Here is a 12,282-nt window from a genome sequence, read left to right on the forward strand (position 1 = left end):
AAAAAGTTTTATCCCATGGCATTTAATACTTGAAATAGCTGCTGAAATTAATTCTGTGTAAGTTATACTTGTAAATGATGACTGTGTGCTTGTTTATTGCCTATCAGGGGTTGCGTTCTTTAGGGTTGTATAATTTATTCTACCTCAGAGGATTTCTTTCATGAGCGCAGAGCTGTGGGATAAAATTGTGTATGTTCCCCATGTAATTTTTTAGTTATTATAGCTTTTTTTTTTTTTTAACTGTGGGTTTGATTTTTAAAACAGGGGTATAACCTTAACGAGAAGGGTTAACTAACCTTTGGCTAGCCCTGGAAAAACCTATCCAAACATTCATGCATTTTGGAAAAATCAGAGTTTAGTCCTATCCTATGGAGTGTTTTTAAGAGGCCATCAGCAAAAGCTGTTAAGTCCACCCATTCTGAGTGAGCTCCATTTCATCAGTTCTTACACATCATCTGCACTGTAGGTACTCTCTCACCCAGGATGAGTTGTCGTCTTCTGTCTTTTCCTCTAGATACTGAAGAGCTTTGAAAGTTTTTTGATTCCTCAGCTGTCCAGCTCACCACCAGATGTCGAGGCAATGAGGATCTATCTGATTCTCCCTGAATTCCCACCCTTCCAAGACTCCAAGTATTATATCACATTAACACTTCCTCTAGCAATGGCTATTCTGCGCCTAGATACAAACCCCAGCAAAGTTCTTGGTAAGAGGCTGTCATTTAAGATGCATGTTGCTCTCGGTATCCAGCTGGGACACAAAATGTTGCCTTTAGGTTTTTCAGTCATGTTTTTGTGTTGGTTTAATTCTTATATTCTGTTACAATGGCTGCAATGATAATTAGATATGATTTCTGATAGAGTATTGTTATGAAGCAGTCGCCTCTAAAAGGCAGCTGGGAACCAAAAGAACCCAAGGAATCCTCCCCCTAAAACCTGTGTTCTCATGTAAAAGAATTCTAAACATAACGTTTGAATTTTAAATATGAACTATGAGGAAGTAAAGAATGTGCCGTGCAGGTAAGATACTGGAGTTTTGTTACAATAATATAAAACATAAAATTTATCATGATGTGGATAATAAATGAGAAACAAAATTCAGCTTAAGAATTGTTTTAATTTAAAAGTAAAATATCATTTCAAAGGACACTTACCAGGAAGGTTAATCTAATTTACATTGTCTAGTTTATCTACATTTGGAGACTCTATTCCAGATAAATTTTCATACCTCTTTGTGAACATAGGTTTTCTATATCAGGAAGGTTAAACGATCTTATTCTCTTAAGTTTAATCAGATATTGTCCACAGTAGAATATCCTTTCTGTATAAGGTAAATAAAAGAATATACTAGGTATAATATGTAGGACAAAGTAAATGTATAAGGTGCAGAAAAACCTATTGGCTGGTCCCTGATCAAGCTGAACACTCCAGCTCTTCTCCTGCTTCTGAATCTTTGCATTTCTGCTAATACTATTTCCTTTCCTATGAGCTCATTTTAAGCTAATCAGAACATATGCGGCTTAATGATTGCTACTCATGTTTGCTAAGCTATTACTTTTCTTGTTATCTTACTCTGTTTATTAAGGTTGTCTTATACTAAATCTAGTATTATCATGTAAAATGCTAGGTAATGCATTTAGAGCTCCAGGAGCATTGCTCCGGTGAAATGTATTTTGAGATTTAGTGATTTATTTTTTTTATCCAAAGAGGCTTTGGAACCAAGTTGCCTCTTTTACTCAGAGTCATCCACTGAGATTGTTAGTACACAGAAATGTGAAGGATTCTCATACTTTTGCCTGCCAGAATCTATAGTTGTGCCACTTGAGAGGCTAAATTGGTGTTTGTTTCTAACAACTGACATGATGGTCTCCCAGGCTCCAGCTTCTACTTTGCAGGTGGATTGTTTCTAGCAAAGAAGTTAATAGTCAGGGTCCCTTCAGAGGACAGGTAAGGGTTACCTGTCTTTGGCAAGAAAGAAAACAGCCTTTCTAAAGAGAGAGGGAATTCAGACCTTTAGTGCAGATATGCCAGGAGATATGCTCTGACACCTGCTAGAAAAGTGTGTGGTACTATGGAGAATTAATTACCCAGGCAACTGCTTTCTTATCACTCAAGAGAGACGATGGTTTGCCTGGGAGATCACAGTATCCTGAATACAAGATACTTGAAACAGTGTCTTGAATTGAAGGTTGAAAAACCTTGAATTCAGGGTCTCTCTCTGATCAGGGATTGGGGCCGGGTAATGACTGGGGTGGTTGTATGAGAGTGGAAAGGGAAGAGCTTTTTAATTTTTAGTATCTAGCTGACTCTTTGCATGCTTTCCTGTTGCTACAGTTAGGATAGAAATAGGGAAGTTTTTTTGAAACAATCTTTAGGTGTGTTCTCCTATTTTCAGCTGTAACCCCTTATTTAGGGGTTACTCTGGCCATTAATTCAGGATTTATAGTGATGTTCCTCTGCGTTCCAGATAACTGGTGGTCTCAAGTGTGCCCAAGATATTTCCTCAGGCTAGTGGACCTCTATAAAGGCGCAGTAGTTTACCTCCTCAGCGGAAGAAAGACGTTGTTGATTCCAGTTCTGTTCAGTAGCTACATTACAGCTGCTCTCAGACTTCTGGAGAAACTCCACAAGGTAAGAGGAAAGCCTGGGTGTGTGTTAGCTCAAGATGATTCAGTCTTGTCTGTCCTTTGCCACTTGGCAGGGGCAAAGTGGTCATGGCCCTGGCTTGTGAGCTGTGTCATCATTCACCAAGACATCACATGGGGGAAGTTGTTTGTGTTTTTCCTGAATTCAAGGTACCTGAAGATTCAGTCCTGTCTCCAACACTAGGAAAAAATTACCCTAAAGAATACTGCTGCTGAGCATCCAGACTGCGTGCACTGTGGCATCACAAATACCTGTCCCTTGATGCTTTCTGCTCCCACGGGGTTGGTGGTGGGTAGTCTGGGTGAGGAGGAGAGGGAACTAAAGTCAGAAAGAGGTTTATCTCAATTCTTCTTGGTTCATACTAAAATATAAAGGACGATGTGTTTTTGCAAGACTTTCTGGGTCATATTGTTTCAAGCTGCTATAATTGATTTTATGAAAGCAAACCTGCATGTTCTAAGAAAAATGCTGAATATATCCATATTTTAAAAGCCATCTGTTTTCTTCACTAGGTAAATCAGAAGGTTAAACACGTAGAATATGATAAGTTTTATATCCCTGAGATTTCCAGCTTGGTGGACATTCAGGAGGATTATCTCATGTGGTTCTTGCATCAGGCTGGAATGGTAAGAAGTTTTATGTATAGTCATGAAATATCTGTCTGCGTTTGTCTCTCTGATTGTAGATCTGTATTTTTAATACCCTTAATGTGTGTAATGTATTCAGTATAGGAGCATCTATATGTTAAGTCTCTCAGATTTGGGTACACGGTGGCTTGACAAAGTTGACGTAAAATAAGGCTATCAGAAGAGCTGGAGCTAACGGTATTTAACTAATGCTTACAATAATCTCTGTGATTATTCATGTGAATTTCATTCAATCCTTGCACAAGGGGATTAATTCAGTCACTGGATCCTTTTAATGTAATCGAGACCTCAGGAGCCGTATCCTGTATTCTAAAATTATAATTTTTACCCTTTACTTCTGCTGTTTAGGCAGGTATTGAGAATAATGTAGCCAGTGATCTTAAAATGTTGATCTGTAAGAGGAGGCAGTGTGGCGTTCTGGCTAGGGGACTGAACCAAGACTCAAGAGATGTGGGTTCTATTCCTGGCTCTTCCAGTAACCTGCTGGGTGATCTTGGGTAAGACCCTTCACCTCTTTTATGCCTCACTTTCCCATCTGTAAGAAAGGAGATAACTAAACTGAGGGCTGGAATATGCTGTGTAGGAACCCAGGGAGATTAATTATAGCAAGGAAAGGAATCCCAGGTGTGAGAAAACACCAAAAAACATCCGCCAAGGGGTATGCTGCAGGAGTAAAACCTGACTGTAGCAAGAATTTCTGTGTGGACTTTCTAAATGTTGTGTGTGCTATGTCCCCTACCTTCCACCATTTAAATAGTGCTGCCCTGTGATTACTTTAGTGAGCAGAACAATAAAATACTGACTCAAATTTATGTAACAGTGATAGTTAAAAATAGTTAAGAATGTATCAGTACGGCTAATGAGAGGAGTAATTTGCATTGCAGGAGTGGTCTTACACTGTCATGTTGTGGCCTTATGGTCTCTCCTGCTGTTTTGTGTAGTCTCTGTCTTGGGGGTAGTTTTCTTCTTTTTCTTCATAAGTTTCACCAATGGCAGGCTAACACAGGCTTCTGTGCCATTTAGTTCTCTTAGTAATGTTTGATGTTCAAGTTTTGAATTAGACTTGTGCATTTTCTTGAGAAGGAAGTTCCCATGCTTTTCTTTAGGAGGAAAAAACTGGGTTGTTGGTCCCAGACAAGAAAATTTTCTGTGGGTCACCTTTGAACTAGTCTGTCCAAAAAAAAAAATACAAGACACAGGGTGAAAAGAGTAAAAGATTTTCATGTTTCTTTCTTTCCTTCACAGAAAGTAAGACCATCTATCATGCAGGTAAGAAAATTCTTTTTCATGACTTCTATTTAAGGAAGTGTTATGGAAGCTGTAGATAGGAACCAATCTGCCTCCCTTTCTTGCAGGATGCTGTGACACTCTGTTCTTATCCTTTCATCTTTGATGCTCAGGCTAAGACCAAGATGTTACAGACAGATGCAGAACTACAGATGCAGGTAATCCTTCTCTCGCGCAATTTTCCTGCCCCGTTTCTTTTTCTCTGCATTTTGTGTTGGTGCCTGCAAGGAAAGGCATTCTCTGGGAGTTAGTGTGTGCAGCACTTTATTGTTTCGATGATACAGGAGAGCAGAATAGCTGGAGAACCTCTTTGCTCTGGATATTGCAGAGGCAGTGCTTGGTGTCTTTTCCTTCAAAATGTTTGGTAACATCAGAACTGCCAGATGTGCATGTGGTGGAAATTTAAACTGTATAGGAAAGGAGTACTTACGTATTTATCATAATCTAACGATAAGAAGTAAGGTGAGGTGTCTATCAGAGGAGCTGTAAAGCTGGAAAAGTAGACAGGCTTTCAGGTAAGTGGGTACTTTTTTCAGGCTTCTGCCTGGTGTGGGAGAAGTGGTTGTCAGAAGTGAGGACTAAAGACCAACTGCTGACACTGTTCGTGGTTGCAGGCAGCAGCTGTTGTCAGCAGATCACCCACCCATTTGCAGTGAGGGGTGCAGACCTGAGGCTCTCCAGGAGCACGTTCACAGCAGGTGTTCAGGTTCAGCACCCTTACCCTGTATAGAATCATAGAATGGTTTGGGTTGGAAGGGACCTTAAAGACCATCTAGTTCCAACCCCCCTGCCACAGGCAGGGACACCTTCCCCCAGCCCAGGCTGCTCCCAGCCCCGTCCAACCTGGCCTTGAACCCTTCCGGGGGGGGGGGAGCCACAGCTGCTCTGGGCACCCTGGGCCAGCGCCTCACCGCTCGCACAGTAAATAATTTATCCCTTATATCTAACCTAAATTTACCCTCTTTTAGTTTAGAACCATTACCCCATGTCCTATCCCTACACTCCCTGACAGAGTCCCTCCCCATCTTTCCTGTGCCCCCTTTAAGTACTGGAAGGCCACTGTAAGGTCTCCCCGGAGCCTTCCCTTCTCCAGGCTGAACAACCCCAACTCTCTCAGCCTGGCCTCCCAGGGGAGCTGCTCCAGCCCCCTGAGCATCTTCATGTCCCTCCTCTGGACCTGCTCAAGCAGGTCCATGTCCTTCTGATGTTGGGGTCCCCAGAGCTGGACCCAGCACTGCAGGGGGGGTCTCATGAGGGTGGAGTAGAGGGGGGAGAATCCGCTCCGTTGGCCTGCTGGCCACACTTCTCTTGATGCAGCCCAGGACACAGTTGGCTTTCTGGTCTGCGAGCGCACATTGCTGGCTCATAGTCGGTTTTTCATCTGCTAATACCCCCAAGTCCTTCTCCGCAGGGCTGCCCTCAATCCACTCATCACCCAGCCTGGATTTGTGCTTGGGATTGCCTCAACAAGATAGCAGCTAAGCCAGGTCACAGGTAGGCTGTGACAAGGACAGCTGGCCTCTGTGGCAATGGAAACCTCCCAGCACCAGGCATCGCTCATGCCGGTGGCTCCTGAGAGAGGCAAAACATTGGGCACTGATCCCTCATCCAGTGCAGCTGGGGTCTGGGCCTAGTCCCATCCTCTGTGAAAGGACTTTGCCAAAGTCCTTGGTTGTCAGGTTTTTTTAAGGTGGAAAACTATCATTGTAGTTACTCATGGCTGTGGTACTGGTTCCATGTAATATCCATCTTTTAGCTTTTTTATGACCACTGGAACATACAGCCTGCAGAAAGGCAGAGGAGGCTCGGACTATACTCAGAAACTGGAGTCACCTTCTGCTTTCATTTTGTCACCCTCTCACATATATTTTCAGCTGCCCAGTTTGTGAGCAGTGCACTGCTGTGAGGAGGGTGTCTGCCTTATCTTGGCAGGACAGCAGGCAGGTAAAGGCTTTGTTGCCCTGAGAGATAGGATCTTTATGAAGACAACCACTTAGAGGCCAAAGAAACGAGCACAACTGTGAATGCTGGAATGGAGGAAGCCTGATTTCCAGTAGATTTCTGTCTCAGGTTTAACTGACTTTTAAACTGAATTTACAAATGTGAATTTGCCATTTACTACAGACAGTGCATGAGCGTGAATATACTATGCGGGGTCAAAGCTTTGACTGGACTTTGTGCCTTATCTGACACCAGAAAATCCGTGTAGATGAGAGCTTTGAATTATATGCGATGGGTTCCCTGGTGCCTTGCCAGGTACAGTTGTCAACTGGCTCCTTGCTTGGTATGTTAGTAACACTGCTTTCCCTTGTGGACTCTGACTCTTATCAGGGCGTTCTCACAGTGAGTTTCTTGACTCAATAAGAGCACGACTAGAGCCTCCTTTCCCCACCCACCTACTTAATGTCAACAAAATGTTCAGGAATTTGATGTCTCTCTTGCTCAGATTTGGTGAGTTGATCAGTGGACTCAAAAGGTTGTGTGGGAAGTGGTGGGGGGGCAGGTAGGCATACAGACACGCACACTTGTACAGAGTGAGCACATAATCCTTGTACCCTGGGGAAACCAAACTAAAATAGTAAGGAAGGAACACCAGCCATATAGTTGTTAACTGTTTTCCTTCCATAGGAAGAAAGGAGCTAAGCAGCAGCTGTTTTTCACCCCTCTTTTATTTACAGGTTGCAATAAATGGTGCAAATTTGCAGAATGTCTTCATGCTTCTCACCCTGGAGCCTCTGCTGGCCAGAAGCCCCTTCCTGGTACTTCATGTTCGCAGGAGTAACTTAGTTGGTGATGCTTTAAGGGAGCTGAGCATCCATTCAGACATTGATTTGAAAAAGCCTCTTAAAGTAAGTTTTCCCCACACCTTTAGCACCCTCTGTCGTGGTTTAGGCCTGATTGGCAGCCAACCACAATGCAGCAGCTCTCTCTCCCTTCCCCTCCGGCAATGAGAAGGGACAGTAGAGCCAGGCTTGGGGTTCGAGATAGGACTTTGATGGGGAAAAATTCCCCTTTATGATCACGAGCAAGAGGCAGACTTGTTAGGGGAATTAAAAAAAGGAACATACATTTATTACAGACACTAACAACACATAACAGAGTAGGACAGTGAGAAGCATTGCCACATTTTGAGAACACCTTCCCCCCAACCCTCCCTTCTTTCCGGGCTCAGCTCTGCTCCCGATATCTCTACCTCCTCCCCCAGTGGCGCAGGGGCAGGGAATGGGGGGTGCAGTCAGCGCTGCCACTTCCTTCATCTTCGGTGAGGGGAGTGTCCAAAACTTGTTCCTCCTGCTCCATCGCGGTCCCCCTCTCACAGGAGACAGTCTTCCACAAACTTTCTCCAACATGAATTCCTCCCATGGGCCGCAGCGTTCCCCACACTGCTCCGTCATGGGTCACTAACTTCCTCCGACTGGATTCCCTCCCATGGCTGCAGCCCTTCCCGAGCTGCTCCGGCGTGGGACTCCCCCACATACTGCAATCCTCCCAGCGCTGAATTACAGCAGCGGGGCTACCTTTTCCCATGAGACCCCGGCCTTCTTCGGGCCCAGCACCTTGATTATCAGAGCAGGAGCCACAGGCCATAAATCAGTGTCTGTTCCACTGTAGATCTTCATGGGTGGCAGGGGGGGGCCACCCTGCTGTCTCACCACAGGATACAGGGGGGTCTCTGCTCCAGCACACCTCCCCCCTCCTTTCTTCCTCCGTTCCTCCACTGACCTTGGTGTTCAGGCAGCTGCAGCAACTCCTCCTCACAAGTCCCACTGCCCGTCACCACGTCCCTTCTTAAATACGTTATCGCAGAGGCGCAGCCGATTGGCTCAATTTCCCAAACAGAAGTGGAGCTGACGTGGAGCTGGGGGAGCTTCGAGAAGCTTCTCACAGGGGGCCACCCCGATAGCCCCCTTCCCTGCCACCAAAAAACTCCACCACTCACTCAACCCAGGACACCCTCTTATCCAGCCAACAGTTGTGCAGCCTTTCAGCAGTTCACATTACCGGTTCACCAGTATACCATGGCTTCTCCATAGGTATAGCACATGACACTTGATCTCATCAATGTGAGGGTTAAGAGTTTCTTGTCTCCAACTCCTGGAGTGTTTTGGCAGTGGACAGTTTACCAGAAGGCAAGCGGGGGGTCTGCTCTCTTTTCCTGTTGTGTCTACTGTACAAGGTTTAGGGGAGGAAACGTTTCTGTGATATTATATGGTCTCTGTTTCGCTCTTCTGCAGCAACAGACTACTTACAATAGGAAATGTTTTATCTCTGAGAAGTCACTACAAAATTCAGCATCTGCTGTCATGTTACTGCTTTGGTCGTTGCAGGCACAGGTGGTTATTTATGATTTGCATAAGGAGTTAAACATTTTCAAAATACCTGATTTTCCACCCCCTGTTCCCTTTGCCTCCCTGCAAGCAGAGCACTGAAACAGGCTCAGGAGTTGCAGTGGCTTTGGGTATGTTAGACAGATTGCTTTGCATGGCTCCCAATTAGAAAGATGCCTGATTTGCTCAGTCTCATCTCTGCATCCCTGTTACTGACCTGCTTTTTCTACAGGTTATCTTTGATGGTGAGGAAGCTGTTGACGCTGGAGGAGTGACAAAGGAATTCTTCCTCCTGTTGTTAAAAGAACTCCTCAACCCCATCTATGGCATGTTCACTTACTACCCAGAGTCAAACCTCCTGTGGTTTTCAGACACGGTAAGTCCTTGCCCTCTGTACATGCAGGTTGCAATAATATGCTGCATTTGAATGACGGGGACGTTACTGGCAAACTGGAGGAAAGAAATGATCTTCCTCCCATTTTCCACCCACAATACAATGTGAGCATTATTTTTAGTCAGTGTAAATTAGGATAGGTCCATTAACTTTAGTAGAACAGTGATGATTGTGCCTGTTAAGGCGTTGGCTGTTTCTATTTATTCTTATCCCATAATAAAACTTGTATTAAGTATCAGATGACAGTTAATAGAACTCTTATTATCATGAATATGACTAATCATGTGCTATTTTACAGAACCACAGGTTTAGGTCGTAATGGTATTAGAATTATGTGCTTCCCTTGCCGTTCACATAATTGCAACCAATCCACTTAGTCATGCATCACTATCACCTTCAGGGTCTAAACTTGTTAATGCTTTATGAGAGGAAGCTCTTAAACGGCAAGAAGCACTGTTTGCAGTGAAAGTTGCTTGGTTTTGGAAGAGTGTGGAGTGCAAGTTCTGTACCTGGCATTATGCTGGAGGTGGTGGTTTATGTCCATTTTTCTTCTCCTTCCTAGGTAGCAAGATGTGAAATGATGCCAGTCTTGTCTTAAGGTGTAGCTGCCCTGGTGGAGTTCTTATTTATTAATTACATTTTACAAGGAAGGAAATTACATGGTACCTTTTGTAACTTGCAAACAGTCTTACATAGCAATTACTCCTCATGTTAATGCTATAGAAACAGCAAGCCTTTTGACACCAAGAATAATGGCAGTGTAAGCACTGAAAGCACAAGTCCTGTATTTACAACATTTAATAAATACAGGCAGCCAGGCAGTGACTGACATATCAGTGTGAGAGTAAATATGTGAAGGAGTGAAGGCCAGTATACCAACCAACACCTATGTTGAAGTATTTGCCTGGGTGGCACTGTGGTTATGCATAAGCTTTTAATAGAAAATACGATGGCTGATAGAGAATTGTTAACGCATTTTCTTACAGTACATAGACAGCAAATATCGAAGCTTTGTTAATGTCTAAATGCATAAGGATGTAAAAGGAAATAAAAGGTGGATAAGGTTGGAAAGCACCTGTTGCTGTTTCCGTTTCCACAGCTAATAATCATGGTTTATGAAAGTAATAGGGCTTGGTGTCTGAATCTTCGTTTCTGTGCCACACCCCAGCAAAGAATTCGCAACCAAACTGGGACCCAATGGGAGCTCTTTGATTTCTGCCCCAGTTGGAGAAGCAGAGGCTGGCTTCCTAATGCATGGGAGAAAGGGTACTGCGTGTTGCACCGGTGACAGTGCGTCTCATTAGGATTTCTCTGTGTGGTTTTGCAGTGTTTTGTAGAGCACAACTGGTTTCACTTAATTGGCATCATATGTGGTCTTGCAATATACAACTTCACAGTGGTAGACCTTCACTTTCCCTTGGCTCTGTACAAAAAACTCTTGAACGTGAAGCCCTGCCTAGAGGATTTGAAGGAGCTATCCCCTACGGAAGGAAGGTATGAAAACCAAAATTTGCAGCCTTTCTGAGAAGGGGAACCATCCAACTGAAAACAAGAAATGGCAAACTGGGTAAAAGCTGTTCAATAAAACACCTCCTGCTCCTTTTGAGTGACTGATTAATTTGGGGGGCTGTGATCCTAGCAATGTACATAAGCTGGTGGTGAATTTCATGTGAGACTTCTACTCTCCCACAGGCTATCACATCCATCTGCTTAGGGTCTGACAGCTGTACCCACCTTCCCAACCCCCAGAAACTGGATATCAGCACAGCCAAAAGATACCTACCATGCTCCTTTGAAAACAGGAGGGCTGTCCCTCCACTGTGTGATTGCATGCATGATCCCAGATCCTTGCATCAGCCTTTCCCCTCAAGCCCGGCTGGGGTTCACAAGCAGATCCATGGCAGGTCTCATGATATAGTCCAGGATGGGAACTGCACATAGGACATGGACTGTTCCATCCCTGAACCAGCATCACTCTGACCTGCTCCCATGCCAGAAAGAAAAAAGTTGAATGGAGTGAAGGAATGACTCTTTCTAAAGGGCATATCGAATATTTTCTGCCTAATTGCATGGGGATACTCGTTTCCTCTGACACGGAGTGGTTAAGATCCCCCTGTCTGACTGCTGTCTTCTGAGTTGCTGTCTAATTTATTTGCACAAAGCAACAGCTGTGTTTAACAATAATGAGGTAAAATGCCAGGAAGACAACAGCAGGATTTTGAGGGATAGGAGGAGATGATTTTCTATGTGATGGGGATACAGATATAATCTACCACCCTGTCTTCCTCCACTCTGTCCACCTTTGCTAGATAATTATGCCATCACCACACAGTCCTTAAGAACTAGAAATGTAATTCTATTCTAAGAACAGGGTCACTGAAAGGGTTCCATGTGCTAGGTATGCATAGACTATGTTGATAATTTGTATGGACTGACATGTATCCTGCTTCTAACAAAGCGTCTCTTTATTTGAGATGTATTTCTTTCTTACCTCTTCAGGTGACTCAGAGATTCTCTTTCAATCCTATTACCCATATATATGATGCTGTTTACTTTTGCTGAATTTCTTTTCCCCTTTATATGTATGGCTTTTTTAATCTCTAAATTTTTTTTTCCCCTAATTTCTTTCCCTTCTTGTTCTGCAGGAGTCTTCAGCAACTTTTAGATTACCCTGGGGAAGATGTAGAAGAGACATTCTGCTTGAATTTTACAGTAAGACACATTTAACATATCAACTCTGTGATTGTTACGGTACAGTTGAAGCCCATCTACTTATTCATGTATATTATGGTTTATTCCAAACTCTGCCTGTAGGACATACCCCCTGTTAATATTAAATGTTAATGTGAAAATTCTTGCTGTAAACTCCCTTGTTCTTTTGTATGTGGTCATGAAAACTGAGCTACTAAGTAGATTAAACAGAGTGGTTTTCAAAATAGCCTTGTTGTCACTGTGGCATGAGACTTAAATGCCACGCTAGTCA

The 12,282-nt window shown here is 43.6% G+C and overlaps 1 protein-coding gene across 4 annotated transcripts in view; it reads left to right on the forward strand.

The window, feature by feature from the left end:
- The window catches only part of HERC3 (HECT and RLD domain containing E3 ubiquitin protein ligase 3), a 52,976-nt gene that overhangs the window by 31,020 nt on the left and 9,674 nt on the right, over nucleotides 1-12,282 (forward strand). For 3 of the 4 annotated variants that reach the window (XM_042807928.1, XM_032983318.2, XM_032983317.2), the window contains exons 13-21: nucleotides 515-704; nucleotides 2,465-2,628; nucleotides 3,156-3,269; nucleotides 4,536-4,559; nucleotides 4,646-4,735; nucleotides 7,256-7,426; nucleotides 9,138-9,281; nucleotides 10,627-10,793; nucleotides 11,945-12,011. In XM_042807928.1, coding sequence (XP_042663862.1) covers nucleotides 515-704; nucleotides 2,465-2,628; nucleotides 3,156-3,269; nucleotides 4,536-4,559; nucleotides 4,646-4,735; nucleotides 7,256-7,426; nucleotides 9,138-9,281; nucleotides 10,627-10,793; nucleotides 11,945-12,011 — 1,131 coding nt within the window. Of the gene's footprint in view, nucleotides 1-514; nucleotides 705-2,464; nucleotides 2,629-3,155; nucleotides 3,270-3,638; nucleotides 3,788-4,535; nucleotides 4,560-4,645; nucleotides 4,736-7,255; nucleotides 7,427-9,137; nucleotides 9,282-10,626; nucleotides 10,794-11,944; nucleotides 12,012-12,282 lie in introns of those variants that run through there. The other variant, XM_042807929.1, reaches the window with a different exon arrangement.

This window comes from Tyto alba, unplaced genomic scaffold (assembly GCF_018691265.1).
Source record: "Tyto alba isolate M040663 unplaced genomic scaffold, T.alba_DEE_v4.0 Super-Scaffold_6, whole genome shotgun sequence".
Lineage (NCBI taxonomy): Eukaryota > Metazoa > Chordata > Aves > Strigiformes > Tytonidae > Tyto > Tyto alba.